This window comes from Heliangelus exortis, chromosome 26 (assembly GCF_036169615.1).
Source record: "Heliangelus exortis chromosome 26, bHelExo1.hap1, whole genome shotgun sequence".
NCBI lineage: Eukaryota > Metazoa > Chordata > Aves > Apodiformes > Trochilidae > Heliangelus > Heliangelus exortis.
Genome location: NC_092447.1, coordinates 1,508,434 through 1,522,344, shown reverse-complemented (window position 1 = coordinate 1,522,344; position 13,911 = coordinate 1,508,434). Strand labels below are relative to the sequence as shown.

Sequence of the window (13,911 nt, the reverse complement as noted above, 5' to 3'; positions counted from 1 at the left end):
CAGTTTTACAGCCTTGTTCAGGCTCAGGCTAGTGCTGGTGTGGCCTGGATCCATTAAATGTTACTGGGATAGTTCCTGTTTCACAACTGGTCACCCCAAAGGGTCACCCTGAACAGTCAGTGTGACAAGGGAGATATTCTGCAGAAACAGCTGAAGGTTGTACTCTGAATCAGAAATCAGTCTTTATTTTACCTTTCCTGCCCAAAACATGCCCATGTTCCTCTTGACTGGTTAAAGGCTTGTTTTTTGGTTTCGAAAAGATTCCTCAGACCTGTGAATTACAGGTGAGGTACAGGTTCTCTGGGCTGTGTAGTGAAGTCAAGGGTTATGATCTCTGATGTGATGCTTGGCTTCTATGCTGTTCCTACTACAGAAGAGTGGTGTCCAGGCTCCAGGCATGACTGGGCTGCTTTTTTTGCAGGTATTCCATGATGATGACATCATTCCTGGATGGGAGGGGAAAATTGTGGCCTGGGTGGAAGAAGACCACGGGGAGAATTAATCAAGCTCCTAGGTGTTGTCACTATGGAAACTTGTAACTGGCTGCTGAGCTCAAAGAATGACCAAAAAGCATCTGTGCTGGAAGGAGTCCCATTCAAGCTGCCAAAAAAGAGGCTTCTCTGCCAACCAGGGGAATGCATGGGGTGTGCATGGATGGCTGGTGTCTGACTTTCCATGGCCAAAACCAGACAGTGTTCTGAGACTGGAGATGGGTCAGAGGGAGAGAAACCCCTTGCTCTGTCCTGTCAATTAAACCTTCAAGGCCTTAATGAGGAATTGCTCCCTTCCCCTGCTTCTCCATTCCTGCAATATGTGCTGCAGACTGAGCTGGGCATTTCGAGCCTGGTTTCTTGTACCTGGTATTTACATAAATCTGCACTGATAGCACAAAGGTGAAGCTTTGCCTCTGAAGTCAGAAGAAGCTGAAGCTTTGACCAGCTTTGGTCCTGGACTTACACGTGCTGCAGGAGCAGGGAACTTTCTGGATGTCCCAGACTGACAGTATAGAACTCTGAGCTGGGGAGGGAAAACAATCTTCTGGAGGTTTTATAGATGGTCTAAAGCTTGGCAAAGCTCCCATTTCTTCTAAAACCCATTTCCTATCTCTGCTTTTCCCACTTGCTACCCAAAGCTGAGCTCACATCCCAGCCCCTCTGGGTTTGCTTGGTTGCTGTGGGGATGGGAGGACCTTGGTGCTTGTTTATTCCTGAAGGGATTGCACTTGGAGGGAGCTGGAACCAACTGGAGTTCTTACAACCTCTCTCCTTGCTGAGCATCTCTCCCTGCACTCCTGCCCTCTCCTTTTTTCCAGCAAGACAGTTTGTCACCTCCTCTGCAGAGGCATCCCTGGGTGCTGAAGTCCTCTCCAACACTGACCACCCCCAGCAGGATAAATTCCATCAGCCACACCACCAGTTCCTTGGAATGCCTGCTCCTGGGGTGCCTGATGGATCAGGAAATAATGGCTGCTTGGGAAAGAGTGATCCCTAACAGCCCTGAGGGTGGGGTTTCCTTTTTGTCCTACCCAGAAGTTCAAATGGCAGCTCAAGTTTTGGCTCACTCCTGATAGATGTGGCCCTTCCGTGGACTGAGCTGTGCTGGGCATGAGGCTGGGAGAGGGAGAACCTGGTTTTACTGTTTTATATTAACGTGTCCTTTTCTAAACATGTTCCTGTTCTTGGAATTATTTTGTACCAGTTTACATTTGTCTGAGGACTGTGGATATTTTTATACTAGTGCAAGTGCTTTCTGTATATTTCTGCACGCATTGTACTGTGTTTTATTCATTTTCTAGTGGATGCTGCAATGTTTTGTATTGTCTCCTGCTAACCCAGCACTGGGCTCATTATTTTACTATGGAAATCCAACTCGTTTCTACTGGGTTTTATATTTTTGCCAGCTTTAATAGGCAGCAGCAATACTATTTTCTCACTGCTCTGCTGTCTAGGAAGTAACTTAAGGCTCTTACATGGTTCTGTACCACAGTGGCACAACACAAGATGCCTCTTATTCTGGACACTTTGTTCTGGTGACTTTCTCCTTACAGAAAGCAGTAGGAGAGTTCATGAATTTAACATATTTATCAGTGGGCTGCAAGGTGGGGAATACCTCTCTTTTGGAAAAGAAAAAAATACTTTCTTCCTCCCTGGAAATAGTTTTTTCTGTTGCATGGTTGGTAAAGAGAGCATGGGGTTGTTGTACTGAAATCCATTGTATTTTAACTGCAAATTCTCCTCAAGTGTTTCTTCAGGTTTTACTCATCAATTTTATTCCAGCAAGAGCTGTCCTAGAGTGTCCTGGAGAAAATGAATTCTCCAGGTCTGTAGTTGCCAGTTCCACAGCCCTCTGAGCAGTTTGGGTTTGGAGTGCTGAAAACAGGAGGCAGAGATCAGAGCTTCTGACAGAGAGGTCCTCAGTGCAGCCTTGTTTCCTCATGAAGAAAATAATTTCCTGATCCAGGACACAGCCTCTTCTTGTCCTGACACTGGTTTCCTAACCATGGTCACACCTAAAATGTTCACTGCCACCAGAAAGCCAAGGACTGAACCCCAGCATGGAAATGTACCTTTCCTTTCTGTGTAAGAAAAAGATGTGTCCTGAAACAGAATCATGGGTAGGAATGCCCTGTTCTTGGGATTCCTGTCTGCAGCTCCCCTCTGGGATTTGGGATTTCTGTCTCTGGAACTGAACCAGGACCCAGGAACACTTTGGGTTCAGCTTTATTCTGCATTGGCACTGCAGCCTTCTTCAGACTTTTTACCTTTGCATGATAGACAGAAAGGAATCTGGAGGGGAGCTAGAGAGTATCAGGCTTGGGAATAAGGTATCAGATGGAAAAACCATTGGCCTGGTCTTTCTAATAAAAGCAGAAGGTGGTGGTGTTAAATCAGAAAGTTTGGCACTGCTACAACACAGACTTCTGTGGGATTATCCTAGGGGATGTGCTCTTAACATTATACCCAGGACTTGCATTTTTCACTCTTTTGAATGTTTATTTCTGCCCAAATTTCTTCGAAGCTGCTTCCCTATTCCTGTAACTGTACCTTGCCTACGTAGCACGCGTGCTCTGTGTAAATTTCTATTTTCATAGAAACCAATGTTTGCATTTATCCCTTTGGTCAGGCGCCCGAAATCCTGTTCTTGAGGGAAATGAAGCTTTATGTGTACACCCAAGCCAGCCCCATGCCTGGCCAGCTCAGCCTTGCCTTAGCGGACCAAGCAGCTTCCATAATAAAACGGGGTTTGCAAACCGAGTCTGTTCAGTGCTTGTGCCCTTCACCCCCTCCTTGCCCGTATCCCTCTCCCTGTATTCCCACAGGGAACGGGACTCTTCCTAAAATCTTTCCAACCCCCCCATCCCCTTGTCCCTCAGCAGCCCCGGTGTGCACGGGGCCGAGCCCGGGACACCCCCGAAGATCCTGCGGGAGGGCACAGCGGGACCGGGACCTTCTGGGACAGCCCCTGGAGAGCCCCTGGAGAGTCCTCTCCTGCCCAGCTGTGCCCCCGCACCGGCGCCTTCCCGCAACCGCCGGCACCGCCTCTCCCCGCACCTCCTTCCCGCACCTCCCTCACCGTCGTCTCCCGCACCGCCTCTCTCCCCGCACCGCCGCCTTCCCGCACCTCCCGGCACCGCCTCTCTCCACATTGCCTCCCTCTCCGCACCCTCTCCTCTCCCTCCCCGCACCGTCGCCTGTCCTCGCACCGCCCCCCTCCCCGCACCGTCTCCTCTCCTCTCCCTCCCCGCACCGTCGCCTCTCTCCGCATTGCTTCCCTCTCCTCTCCCCGCACCGCCTCTCTCCCCACCCTCTCCTCGCCTCCCTCCCCGCACCGCCTCCCTCCCCGCACCGCCTCCCTCCCCGCACCGCCTCCCTCCCCGCACCGCCTCCCTCCCCGCACCGCCTCCCTCCCCGCACCGCCTCCCTCCCCGCCGCCGATCCCGATCCCGCCCCCCGCGCTTTACGGCAGCCGCGGCAGTGTCGCGGGGCGCCGTGCGGCGCCGTGCCCGGACTGAGGAGGTCACCGAGCGGCGGCGGTTGGGCCGCGGCTCCGGCTCCGGTTCTGTTTCCGACATGTGGCGGGTGTTGGTTAGATGCGTAGCCCGGAACGCTGCGGGGGTTTCCGGACCGGTGCGGAGCTGCCGAACGCTCAGCAGCGGCGCCGGGGCCGTGCGGGGAGCGCCGGGGGGGTTCGGGGCTGTGCCGCAGGGCCGCGGCCCCGCACACCGGCCCGGGGGGCTCCTGCTACCCCCGGCCTGGCCCCGGATCGTCCCGTGCCGCCGCTGCAGCCTCCCCGCACACCAGAAGGTGAGAAGCGTGTCCCCCCCCATCCCCTGTGATGTCCGTCCCCCCGAGGATGGATTGGGGTGCGGTACCCCCCCCGCACACCCCGTTCCTTCGTTATCTTCGGGTCTCGCCCCTTTGTTCCCCCGTTGGGATCTCTCCCCTTCCCCGCGGTTCTCATCCCCTCTTTTCCCCCCCGCCCCGCGGTACCGTCGTGGGGCAGCGGCTCCTTCACTGTTCCACGCACTCCCCGTGGTCCCCCGTGGTCCCCCCGTCCCTCCGTGCGGTCAGTGCCGTCCCAGCACTCCCGGGATCGGGTCCTTTGGGGTCTGCAGGTGGCAAAGGGGCTCTCCCCCGTCTGTGTCCCCTGCCCCATCCCCAGCCGGGGACCCACTGGTGGGGTGGGTGCTGTCACACTGCCTTGTCCCTCACAGGTGGCCCTGCCAGCTCTGTCACCCACGATGCAAATGGGAACCATTGCACGCTGGGAAAAGAAGGAGGGTGACAAGATCGGCGAAGGGGAACTGATAGCAGAGGTATCCTGGGGGCACTGACTGTGCTGCTGCTGCTGCTGACTGCATGGCCTGGGGGCTGCCTGGCTGCTTCACCCCACTGGAGTTCAGGGGTCTGTCTCTCTGCTTTGCCCCAGTTTAACACGGATCTGGAGTTCAGGGGTCTGTCTCTGCTTTACCCCAATTTAACACTGATCTGGAGTTCTCCTGGGCTCTGTCTCTGCTTTACCCCACTGGAACACAGATCTGGAGTTCAGGGTTCTGTCTCTGCTTCACCCCACTTTAACACAGAGTTCTCCTGGGTTCTGTCTCTCTGCTTTACCCCCACTTTAGCACAGATCTGGAGTTCTCCTGGGTTCTGTCTCTCTGCTTTACCCCCACTTTAGCACAGATCTGGAGTTCTCCTGGGTTCTGTCTCTCTGCTTTACCTCGCTTTAACACGGATCTCAAGTTGGAGATCACAGATCCTAGCAGATGCTGTAGGGAACAAGTGGCTAGCAACCTTCCCAAGCTGGTTTCAGCAGCCTTTCAGGAGCTGGTTGCTGCTTTTCCTGAGCAGAAGCAGTGCTTAAGCTGTTTGAGAGCATAGTTTTCTAGAGCTGGCTGCTACAAGGAGATTTTTTTGGGAACTGTGTGTGCTGTGACCTTACACTTGCAGAATGAAACGCTCTGAGGTCATTTGGCTTTTCCAGGGGATTTGCCATAATGATATCCTCCTCTTCTCTCTCAAAGGTGGAGACAGACAAAGCAACAGTTGGCTTTGAGAGCTTGGAGGAATGCTACCTGGCCAAGATCCTGGTGCCAGAAGGAACAAGAGATGTTCCTATCGGGGCCATAATATGTATCACAGTAGAAAAGTATGTATTCTGCTGACCACTGAGTTGAATTTTCTCTCTTGGGGCTTTCCTGGGTGCCTCGTGTGATGAAGGGCTTCGAGACAGTCATCTCAGTGGTTTTGTGCTTCTCTTTTCTTCCAGGCCTGAAGATGTTGAAGCCTTTAAAAATTATACTCTGGATGCTGCAGCGTCTGCCCCCCCTGCAGCCTCAGTGCCTCCCCCTCCAGCTGCAGCTCCCTCACCACCAACTCAGCCTTCTCCTCAGGCTCCTGGCAGCTCTTACCCTCCTCATATGCAGGTCAGAGAGCACTGCTGATGGTTTTTGTGCCTTGTTGCACTCTTTTTCTGTCTTCAGCATTACTAGCTCCAGGGTATTTTGCCATAATTGCTGTCTGGACTGGGAGGTTATTAGCTATAATTGTAGGATTGGATGCCACTCCAGTTGTTGCATGCTTGGTGCAGGTGTTTGCAGAGATCCCAGAAGCCTTTTTTTTTTTTTCAGAAAATTACTCTAGCATCCCTAGTTCCTAGCAGAAGAGAGATTTGTCTCTGCAGGAGTGTTACAGAGTTTAGAGAATCCGTGCTACCTGTGCAGCTTTTTGACAGTGCTGGTTCCCTTCTGCAGAAGCCAATGGGCCAAGTCCAATTGTAGGAGTGTCAACAAGGCCAAATGTCAGGTTCTGCACTTTGGCCACAGCAACCCCCACAACCACTGCAGGCCTGGGGAGGAGTGGCTGGAGAGCTGCCCAGCAGAGAGGGACCTGGGGGTGTTGACTGAACATGAGCCAGCGGCGTGCCCAGGTGGCCAAAAGGTGACAGTGGCATCTTGGGCTGTGTCAGGAACAATGTGAGCAGCAGGACCAAGGAGGTGATCTGATCTTATCCCTACACTTGGCACTGGTGAGGCTGCACCTTGGGGATTGTGTGTGCAGGTTTTGGAGCCATGGTATAGGAAGGGCTTGGAGGTGCTGGAAAGGAGCTGGGCTGCTTAGGAACTCCTGGGGATGTTCAGCCTGGAAAAAAGGGGGGACTGAGGGGAGATCTGACCACTCTACAGGTACCTGAAAGGAGGCTGTAGTGAAGAGGGTGTTGGCCTCATCTCCCCTGGGTTCAGGTTGTACCAGGGGAGGTGCAGATTGGATATTAGGAAAAATTTCCTCACTGAAAGAGTGGTGAAGCATTAGAACAGGTTGCCCAGGGAAGTGGTGGAGTTGCTGTCACTGGGGATATTAAAAAAATAGGTGGACATGGTGCTGTGGGAGATGATTTAGTGGCTATAGTGGTGTAGGGCTGACTGTTGGGCTTGATGGTCATGAAAATCCTTTCCAACCATGATGGTTCTTTGAAAAAGACCTTGTGTTAAATGTGAATGAGCACTGAAGGCCCTGCCCACCTATCAGAGCAGAACTCAAGTCTGTGATACTCTGATGAACACACCAGGTGTATTTCTGGGTGGCCAGTAGTGACTTGTGTTTGTGGATCATCTTTTTACCTTGCTTAGATATTGAAGGGCACATCTGCTCTTGTGGCATTGGAGGGTATTTCTGGGACATTCCTTTGAAAAAGAAAATTTGAAATCCTAAACCTCATTCCACAGATGATGCAGGTGGGAACTGATTTGTCTGAGGTGTTATGTGAAGTTAGTAATACAACAAAAAAATCAGTTAAAGGCTTCTTAATCTGACTTGTGTTTTGGCTATAAAACAAAGCCTTCCTTTTAGGCTTGCAGATAGCAGCTGCAAGACACTTCTAATATGTTGATGGTAATAATTATTGTGATACATAGATTTCTAGCTTTTTTATTGCTTTCCTACTTAGGTCTTGTTAATAGAAGCCTCAGTAGCAATATGACACAGCAGTGTGCTTCACTGTAATGAAGCCAGATCTAGGAGTGCATTAAAGGCTGGCTACCTTTAGGGTGGCATCATTTGGTCAGAGGTTAAAAATATATTCCTGTTCCTTTTGGATTACCAGAATCTGATTCTCTTGTGTTTTCTGGCTCACAGATCACTCTCCCTGCCTTGTCACCTACCATGACAATGGGGACAGTGCAGAGGTGGGAGAAGAAGGTCGGGGAGAAACTGAATGAGGGAGACTTACTGGCAGAAATTGAAACAGATAAAGCCACAATAGGTGAGTCAACTCCAAAGCCAGGAATGGATGAAGTGGCCTTCAAAGGGGAGGATCCAAAGTATCCTCTGTGACAGCTTTTCTCCTCAGCTGCTCAGGATGTGAAGCTGGGGGGGCAACTAAACCAAGTTTTGTTAACTTCTCATTCCATTGGAGAGCTAAATATTGGAGCTCCTGGAAAGTCTTCTGATCCTTCAGCAGTCCTCAGTAACATACAGTGCATGGAGATGTTTCTCTACTAGTTGCAATGAAAAGGATTCATTTTACTTCCTAAAGACAGGATAGGGCTTTACAAACTCTTTACAAACTCTTCAGCTCCAAACCAGTCTTATTTTTTTTTCCCTTGCAGGCTTTGAAGTGCAGGAGGAAGGCTACTTAGCAAAAATCTTGGTGCCTGAAGGAACAAGGGATGTGCCATTAGGAACAGCTCTCTGCATCATTGTGGAGAAGGAGTCTGATATTCCAGCCTTTGCTGACTACCAAGCCACTGCTGTAGCTGACATGAAGGCACAAGCTCCTCCTCCCTCCCCACCAGTAAGGACCACTCTTAGCATGTGAGGGAAGTTATGGAGACCAGTAAGAGGTCTGATCTAAACTGTTCAGCTGGTTTGAAGGTGTGAAGCTGGCTCCAACAAGACTTTTTATGATTCTGTGAATGCAAGGCCAACACATGTGCTGGGGATAGGTCACCCAAAAAGGGTCACTAGTTTGCCCTCCAAAACCAGGAGTAGGTGGTCATTCATTATGATCTCTTCCCCAGCCTGTTGCTTCTTCCAGGACAATCTGTAACAATTGGGAGTATAAATTAGTTATGTCTGCATTTTTTGGTGTTTAGTTCAGCAGCTTAGTTTGCCTTTGTCCCACGAAGCTTCTGATTTAATTTCTGGCACTGGGAAACTAATGTGAACCTAAAAATTCTTTCAGATTAGTGACTGTTTTTTATATTCTCTCGACTGGTAATTAGATGGTCCTGTTCTCTTACCTTCAAGGCATTTACTGAATGATCCTGGACCTAATGGCTTTGATTCCTCTGTTAAGGTGGTGCCACCAACTCCTGCTGCTGCTCCTCCTCCCCAGCCTGCTGCTCCTCCCACCCCAGCAGCCCCCACAGCTGGACCACCTCCCCCCAAAGGCAGGATCCTGGTTAGTCCCCTGGCAAAGAAACTGGCAGCAGAGAGAGGAATTGACCTTGCTCAAGTGAAAGGTAGGTTGCTCTTCCCATTCCTTGCTCTCACCAGCAAGTGTCTGTCCCTCAGGGATATCCTGACTATGCAGAGATTGTGTTAAGTGATTTTTCTCTGTTGGATAAAACTGGAAACCTTTAGAAGCAACTGCAAATAATTGAAACCTTGTTGCAAACAGTTGAAATCCTCTTATGTTTTCCTTTGAACCTTTTAGGAACTGGGCCGGATGGTAGAATCACAAAGAAAGATGTGGAGTCATTTGTGCCACCAAAGTTTGCTCCAGTGAGTAGACTTGAGATCTCTAAGAATGGGTATTTTACTATAGGGTTGGAAATGCTCTTTAGAAATGCAATTATTATACTGGAGTGTTACTTCTGGGTTTGTTGTGACAATGTGTGGGCTCTGGTGACTGTTCAGTTGTGCAAGTTAACTTGTCAGAATGGAGACAAAATTTTCACCCATTATTTGTCCCTTTGGTATTTTCACTGAGAAAAAAAGTTGTGTGCTCCCAGCCCATCATTTGGTTGCTACATCATTAGGGACTGAGGGAAGCCCAGTCCCAGCTCTGCCAGCAATGCTGAAAAGAGGCAACTAATGAGCTGTAAACTTGTGATCCAGCAGCCTGCTCTCATTGTTGCCACAGGTTCTTGTACCATTGCCTGTGTTTTATAGGAGATGGTGGGAGTGTGGCCTTGTACACTGCTGGAGGGCACATACCTGCAGTGTGACAGTGCATAGCTGGCTGTCTGTGAGCCAGCCAAGCAGGACTTGTATTCTAGGAGCTTTGCAGCAGTGCAAAACAGAGTTGAATTTATAACCACTCCAGTACTATATTTACTGACCAGTTATAGGGGTTACAAAGAACCTCGTGGGGAGTGGAAAGGTGAGGTTGGAGCAGGAATATCTGCTGCTCTTCAGCAAGAGGCATCCACTTGTGCCACAGTGCACAGCTGGTATTTGGGTAGTGCTGTGAATTGTGCTGTCTCTCCCTGATTGCAGGCTGCAGCCCCAGAGGCAATTCCTGCAGCTGCTGCAGCCCCAGTGGGGACCTTCACAGACGTCCCCATCAGCAACATCCGGAGGGTAAGACCTTGCTCCTTCCCAAGAGAATTTGCAGTTACAAGTTTTCCAAGGGGATTTATCTCCCTCACTTCTCTTGTACACCTGCAGGTCATTGCTCAAAGGCTGATGCAATCCAAACAAACAATACCTCACTACTACCTTTCTATTGATGTAAATATGGGAGAAGTGCTGCTGCTGAGGAAAGAACTGAATCAGGTAAATCCTTGAGGCATGGTCAGAATGTGTGTGCCAGGCAAGCTGCATTCTCTCACAGTTTTGCTCACCCAGTTTTTTGGTGATGTGCCTTTTTGGCTTGGAAAAAACCAGTCTGTCCAGTGCCTGTTCTAATTGGTGTGGATCAGTGACAGAATGAGGTGTTTTACCCAGGTACTGTGCACTGATTTCTGACTTCCCTAAGAGAGCTGCTTTGCATTCAGCTTGGTGTTCAGTTCTCCCAGCTGGAAAGCAGGGTAAAAAGGGTTTTGAGTGGAGAAAGGGTAGAAAATGGAAGCAAAATAATAATTCTAAGGTAAGTTTAGGGAAAAACAGACATTTGAAAGATTGTACCTTCTTAAGTTATGAAGGAGATGTATTCACCTCCTAAATGATTTGGCTCTTCAAATATTTATGTTTCCAAGTAGTATGATTGTGTTTTAACTTCTTCTTTAAACAAGGCTGCAGGGCAGTGACCACCAAGGTTATTGAGTCACTGTGTAAGACACAAACTGATGCATCAAATCTCTTTATTTTCAGGAGGTCTCAGATAACATTAAGCTTTCTGTGAACGACTTCATAATTAAAGCTGCTGCTCTGGCATGCTTGAAGGTGCCTGAAGCAAATTCCTCATGGATGGACACAGTAATTAGGCAGTAAGTTTATGGAAAGCCAACGACTTTCTGTGTTCAGTAGAGAGTTCATGGCAAAATATCAGCCCTTCTGCTGGGATTTTGAGGAGGGGGGAGAACAGGTATAATCCAAAGGCTGAGAGATGTTTGTTGAGGTGCTAAGAAACTTGTGTCTGAGTGTACAAGTGTGCTGGGCGTGTGAGGTGAGACAGTTGTTGCAAAACTACTTTTAATTTAGAGTTGTCTGAAGAGTTCTGATTTGTTGTTCTTTTTATCTTGCTGGAGTGACTGCATCTCCTTTGTGTCTTGCAGAAACCACGTGGTGGATGTCAGTGTTGCAGTCAGTACTCCTGCAGGCCTGATAACCCCTATTGTGTTTAATGCACACATAAAGGGCCTGGCCTCCATCAGTAAGGATGTGGTTTCTTTGGCAACTAAAGCTCGGGAAGGTAAACTCCAGCCTCATGAGTTCCAGGTGAGACACTGGGGTTGCTGCTAAACATTGCTGCTGACTTGTGTTCAGAATGAGCAAAGCCCATTTTGTGATGTTTTAGCTGTGTTCATTGATGTTCCCCAGGAAACAGCTCCTCTGAGTCTGACTGTTGAATCTGTTTCTCTTGTAGGGTGGCACTTTCACAATTTCCAATTTAGGAATGTATGGGATTAAGAATTTCTCTGCCATAATCAATCCACCTCAAGCCTGCATCCTTGCAGTTGGTTCCTCAGAGAAAAGGCTAGTGCCAGCTGATAATGAGAAAGGGTAAGTGTTCATCTGATACACTCAGCTTCTGAAAAAATGGCTGGTTTTCTGACAGTCCCATTAGAACAGAATTTTTAAAAATATACAAAACTGTTGATGAACTGCTTTCAGTACTTTGTGAAGAAGTAGATCTGTGTAAGAGGGTCCCACAGGCATTAAAAAGAAACAGCAACTGTTACCAAGCACCAACTGGTGTTGCTGATTCTCTGGTGAAAACTTTTATGCTTTGTTAGTGGCACTGGCTTGCAGAGTTTTAACCATTTTAACCATTTTTTCTTCTTTCAGATTTGATGTGGCCAGTGTGATGTCTGTTACACTTAGCTGTGATCATCGTGTTGTAGATGGAGCAGTTGGAGCACAGTGGCTTGCTGAATTCAAGAGTTTTCTTGAAAAGCCTGTAACCATGCTGCTGTAATTGAACCCTGCAAGTAAAATTTTCCTGGGTCACACTGTTTTGTTTTAAACAAGCTATTTAGACTTGAGTGTTCAGACTTATTAAAAGAGTTCCTTTTTTTATTTTAAATATGTATTATATTATCTGGTAATGTTATTACCAGTCTGTACAGAAAAAGTTTGCAAAAGTGCTTTTCAGAGCAATATTACAGCTACACTGTATTTTTATACAGTTGGTTAACTTGCAAACTCTTCCAAAACAGAGTTAAGCATCCCAGATTTCAACATGATCCAGGCAGTATTTGTACTGCCATCTGCTTCTAAACTAGGGTGAGCAGGGGGGTGCACACCAAGCCATTTAATGACCTCAGTGTTCTCAGAAATTCAAATTACAAACATCTCTTCAAACAGGAGTTCAGATGAGATGGGAACTGAAATGAACAAGTTAGGAGGTGGTAAATTCCCTTGTTCTCCTGCTGGGGTGGGTGAGTGTCAGGGATGCACTGAGGGACTGAAATACCTGGGAATCTCAAAGGCCAAGTGTCAGCATTCCAAAGCTCTTGGAATTTGGGCCTGGTCTGGACCTTCTCAGCTCTGTGGTCCCTTTTGAGCACTTTAAAGTAAGTTGAAAGTGCACTGATAATCCCTGTGGGGTCACAGCTCTCAGATGCCACAGGGAATGTGCTGTCTTCTGGTGGACTTCCACTTACATGTGCTTTTTGTATGAAAAGTTTAGTTCCTGTTCCTCTTGCTAAGTTAATCTCAGTCTAGGATGCCATGTTTTGCAGAATTTTCCAGAGAATCTGTGTGTTGGAACCCAGTACAGGCAAATCACACACACACTAATGATCTGATCAGTGGATATTAATCATGTGATGACTTAAATGTTTGGAAATTTGTTTTTTTTTTTTTCAGGCATTCTAACATAGGAGGCTCTGAGTTAGTCACTGGTACTGTGGTTCTTCCCTGAGCTGTCTATAATGTCCCAGCCTCAGTAAGCTGCAGAATGTGCTATCCATGTATATATTGTATGTAAAATGCTTCAGTGGTTTGTTGGACTTGTGTCCAGTTGCCCCAGACATTGTATCCTCAAGGGGTGCAGTGCTGAACATTCTTGAATTCCACTTTTCCACATGGAAATGTTTAATGTAAAAAGGACTGTGTAGTAATTGCAAAGTGACCAGGAGAATTAAATAGGGGGAAAGTTTGAAAAAAGAGAAAAGTTAAAGCTTATCTGTCTGTTGCATAAAATACTGTCTCCTGTAAAATTCTATGAAATTCACTAGAGATATTGAAAGAAAATACTGTGGAAATTAAATATTTTTGGGGGAACTATTTAATGTCTGATTGCTGTGGTACCTGGTTCTCATGCCTGGCTTAAGCAAAAAAAGTGCATTAAATTTTTGGGTTTTTTTTCTTCTAATGATCAAAACTCTTGGTTCCAGACTTGTTCTAGTGAACCTATGTTCTATTAAATGTTTGGAATTGACAACTACTAAAACATGTTCCAGTGCTTTTCTGTTCAGTCCTGTGTGGCTTTCTGTACAGCTCCAGCACCATCACAGCTGCTTGGCCCTCAGTCTGGCAGTGAAACTCACCCTATTAACCTCTGTAATCACAAATGTTCCAAATTAACACATGCTTTATTATCTCGTGCAGCAGGGAACTTTAAATCCTCCTGGCTTCCTCCTTGCAGTGTTCACCACAACCTTAAATTCTGTCTGGAGATTTTCACACCAAATGTTCTGAACTGTGACCTCTCTCCCTGCTGCTGTGAGCAGGGACAGAGCTGGTGGCTCCTGGGCTCCTTCAGAGATCAGAGGGGAAGCATGTTCAGGAAATTAAAAGTCTGCAAAGCCTCTTCCAGGTCAGATCAGCAGGGATTGTCCTCAAGAGAACAGCACACACT

At 48.0% G+C, this 13,911-nt stretch overlaps 2 protein-coding genes across 8 annotated transcripts in view; both read left to right on the top strand.

Annotated features, from left to right (window-relative positions):
- DIXDC1 (DIX domain containing 1) overlaps window positions 1-3,254 on the top strand; it is a 32,030-nt gene extending 28,776 nt beyond the window's left edge. For 4 of the 6 annotated variants that reach the window (XM_071726811.1, XM_071726809.1, XM_071726814.1 and 1 more), the window contains one exon: window positions 1,313-3,254. In XM_071726811.1, the coding sequence (XP_071582912.1) occupies window positions 1,313-1,567 (255 nt within the window). In that variant the 3' untranslated portion in view covers window positions 1,568-3,254. Of the gene's footprint in view, window positions 1-421 lie in introns of all 6 variants that reach the window. The other 2 variants (XM_071726813.1, XM_071726812.1) reach the window with 1 other exon arrangement.
- A 678-nt stretch (window positions 3,255-3,932) lies between these two features.
- Window positions 3,933-13,503, top strand: DLAT (dihydrolipoamide S-acetyltransferase). 2 transcript variants are annotated; one of them, XM_071769197.1, is made up of 14 exons: window positions 3,933-4,304; window positions 4,715-4,816; window positions 5,525-5,649; window positions 5,770-5,926; window positions 7,635-7,761; window positions 8,108-8,292; window positions 8,797-8,962; window positions 9,157-9,224; window positions 9,942-10,025; window positions 10,113-10,220; window positions 10,758-10,873; window positions 11,162-11,324; window positions 11,473-11,609; window positions 11,895-13,503. In XM_071769197.1, the coding sequence occupies exons 1-14, from the start codon at window positions 4,071-4,073 to the stop codon at window positions 12,022-12,024; spliced, it is 1,902 nt and encodes a 633-aa protein (XP_071625298.1). In that variant the 5' UTR covers window positions 3,933-4,070; the 3' UTR covers window positions 12,025-13,503. The 2 variants fall into 2 exon arrangements, with proteins under 2 accessions (XP_071625298.1, XP_071625299.1); XM_071769198.1 differs by having other exon boundaries at window positions 3,958-4,304; window positions 10,761-10,873.
- The last annotated feature ends 408 nt before the right edge of the window (window positions 13,504-13,911 follow it).

Coding starts and splice junctions, on each gene's coding strand:
- DLAT (XM_071769197.1), top strand. CDS start 4,071: ATGTGGCGGGTGTTGGTTAGATGCGTAGCCCGGAACGCTGCGGGGGTT. Junction 5,650..5,769: donor ATATGTATCACAGTAGAAAA/GTATGTATTCTG, acceptor CTTTTCTTCCAG/GCCTGAAGATGTTGAAGCCT. Junction 9,225..9,941: donor TGCCACCAAAGTTTGCTCCA/GTGAGTAGACTT, acceptor CCCTGATTGCAG/GCTGCAGCCCCAGAGGCAAT.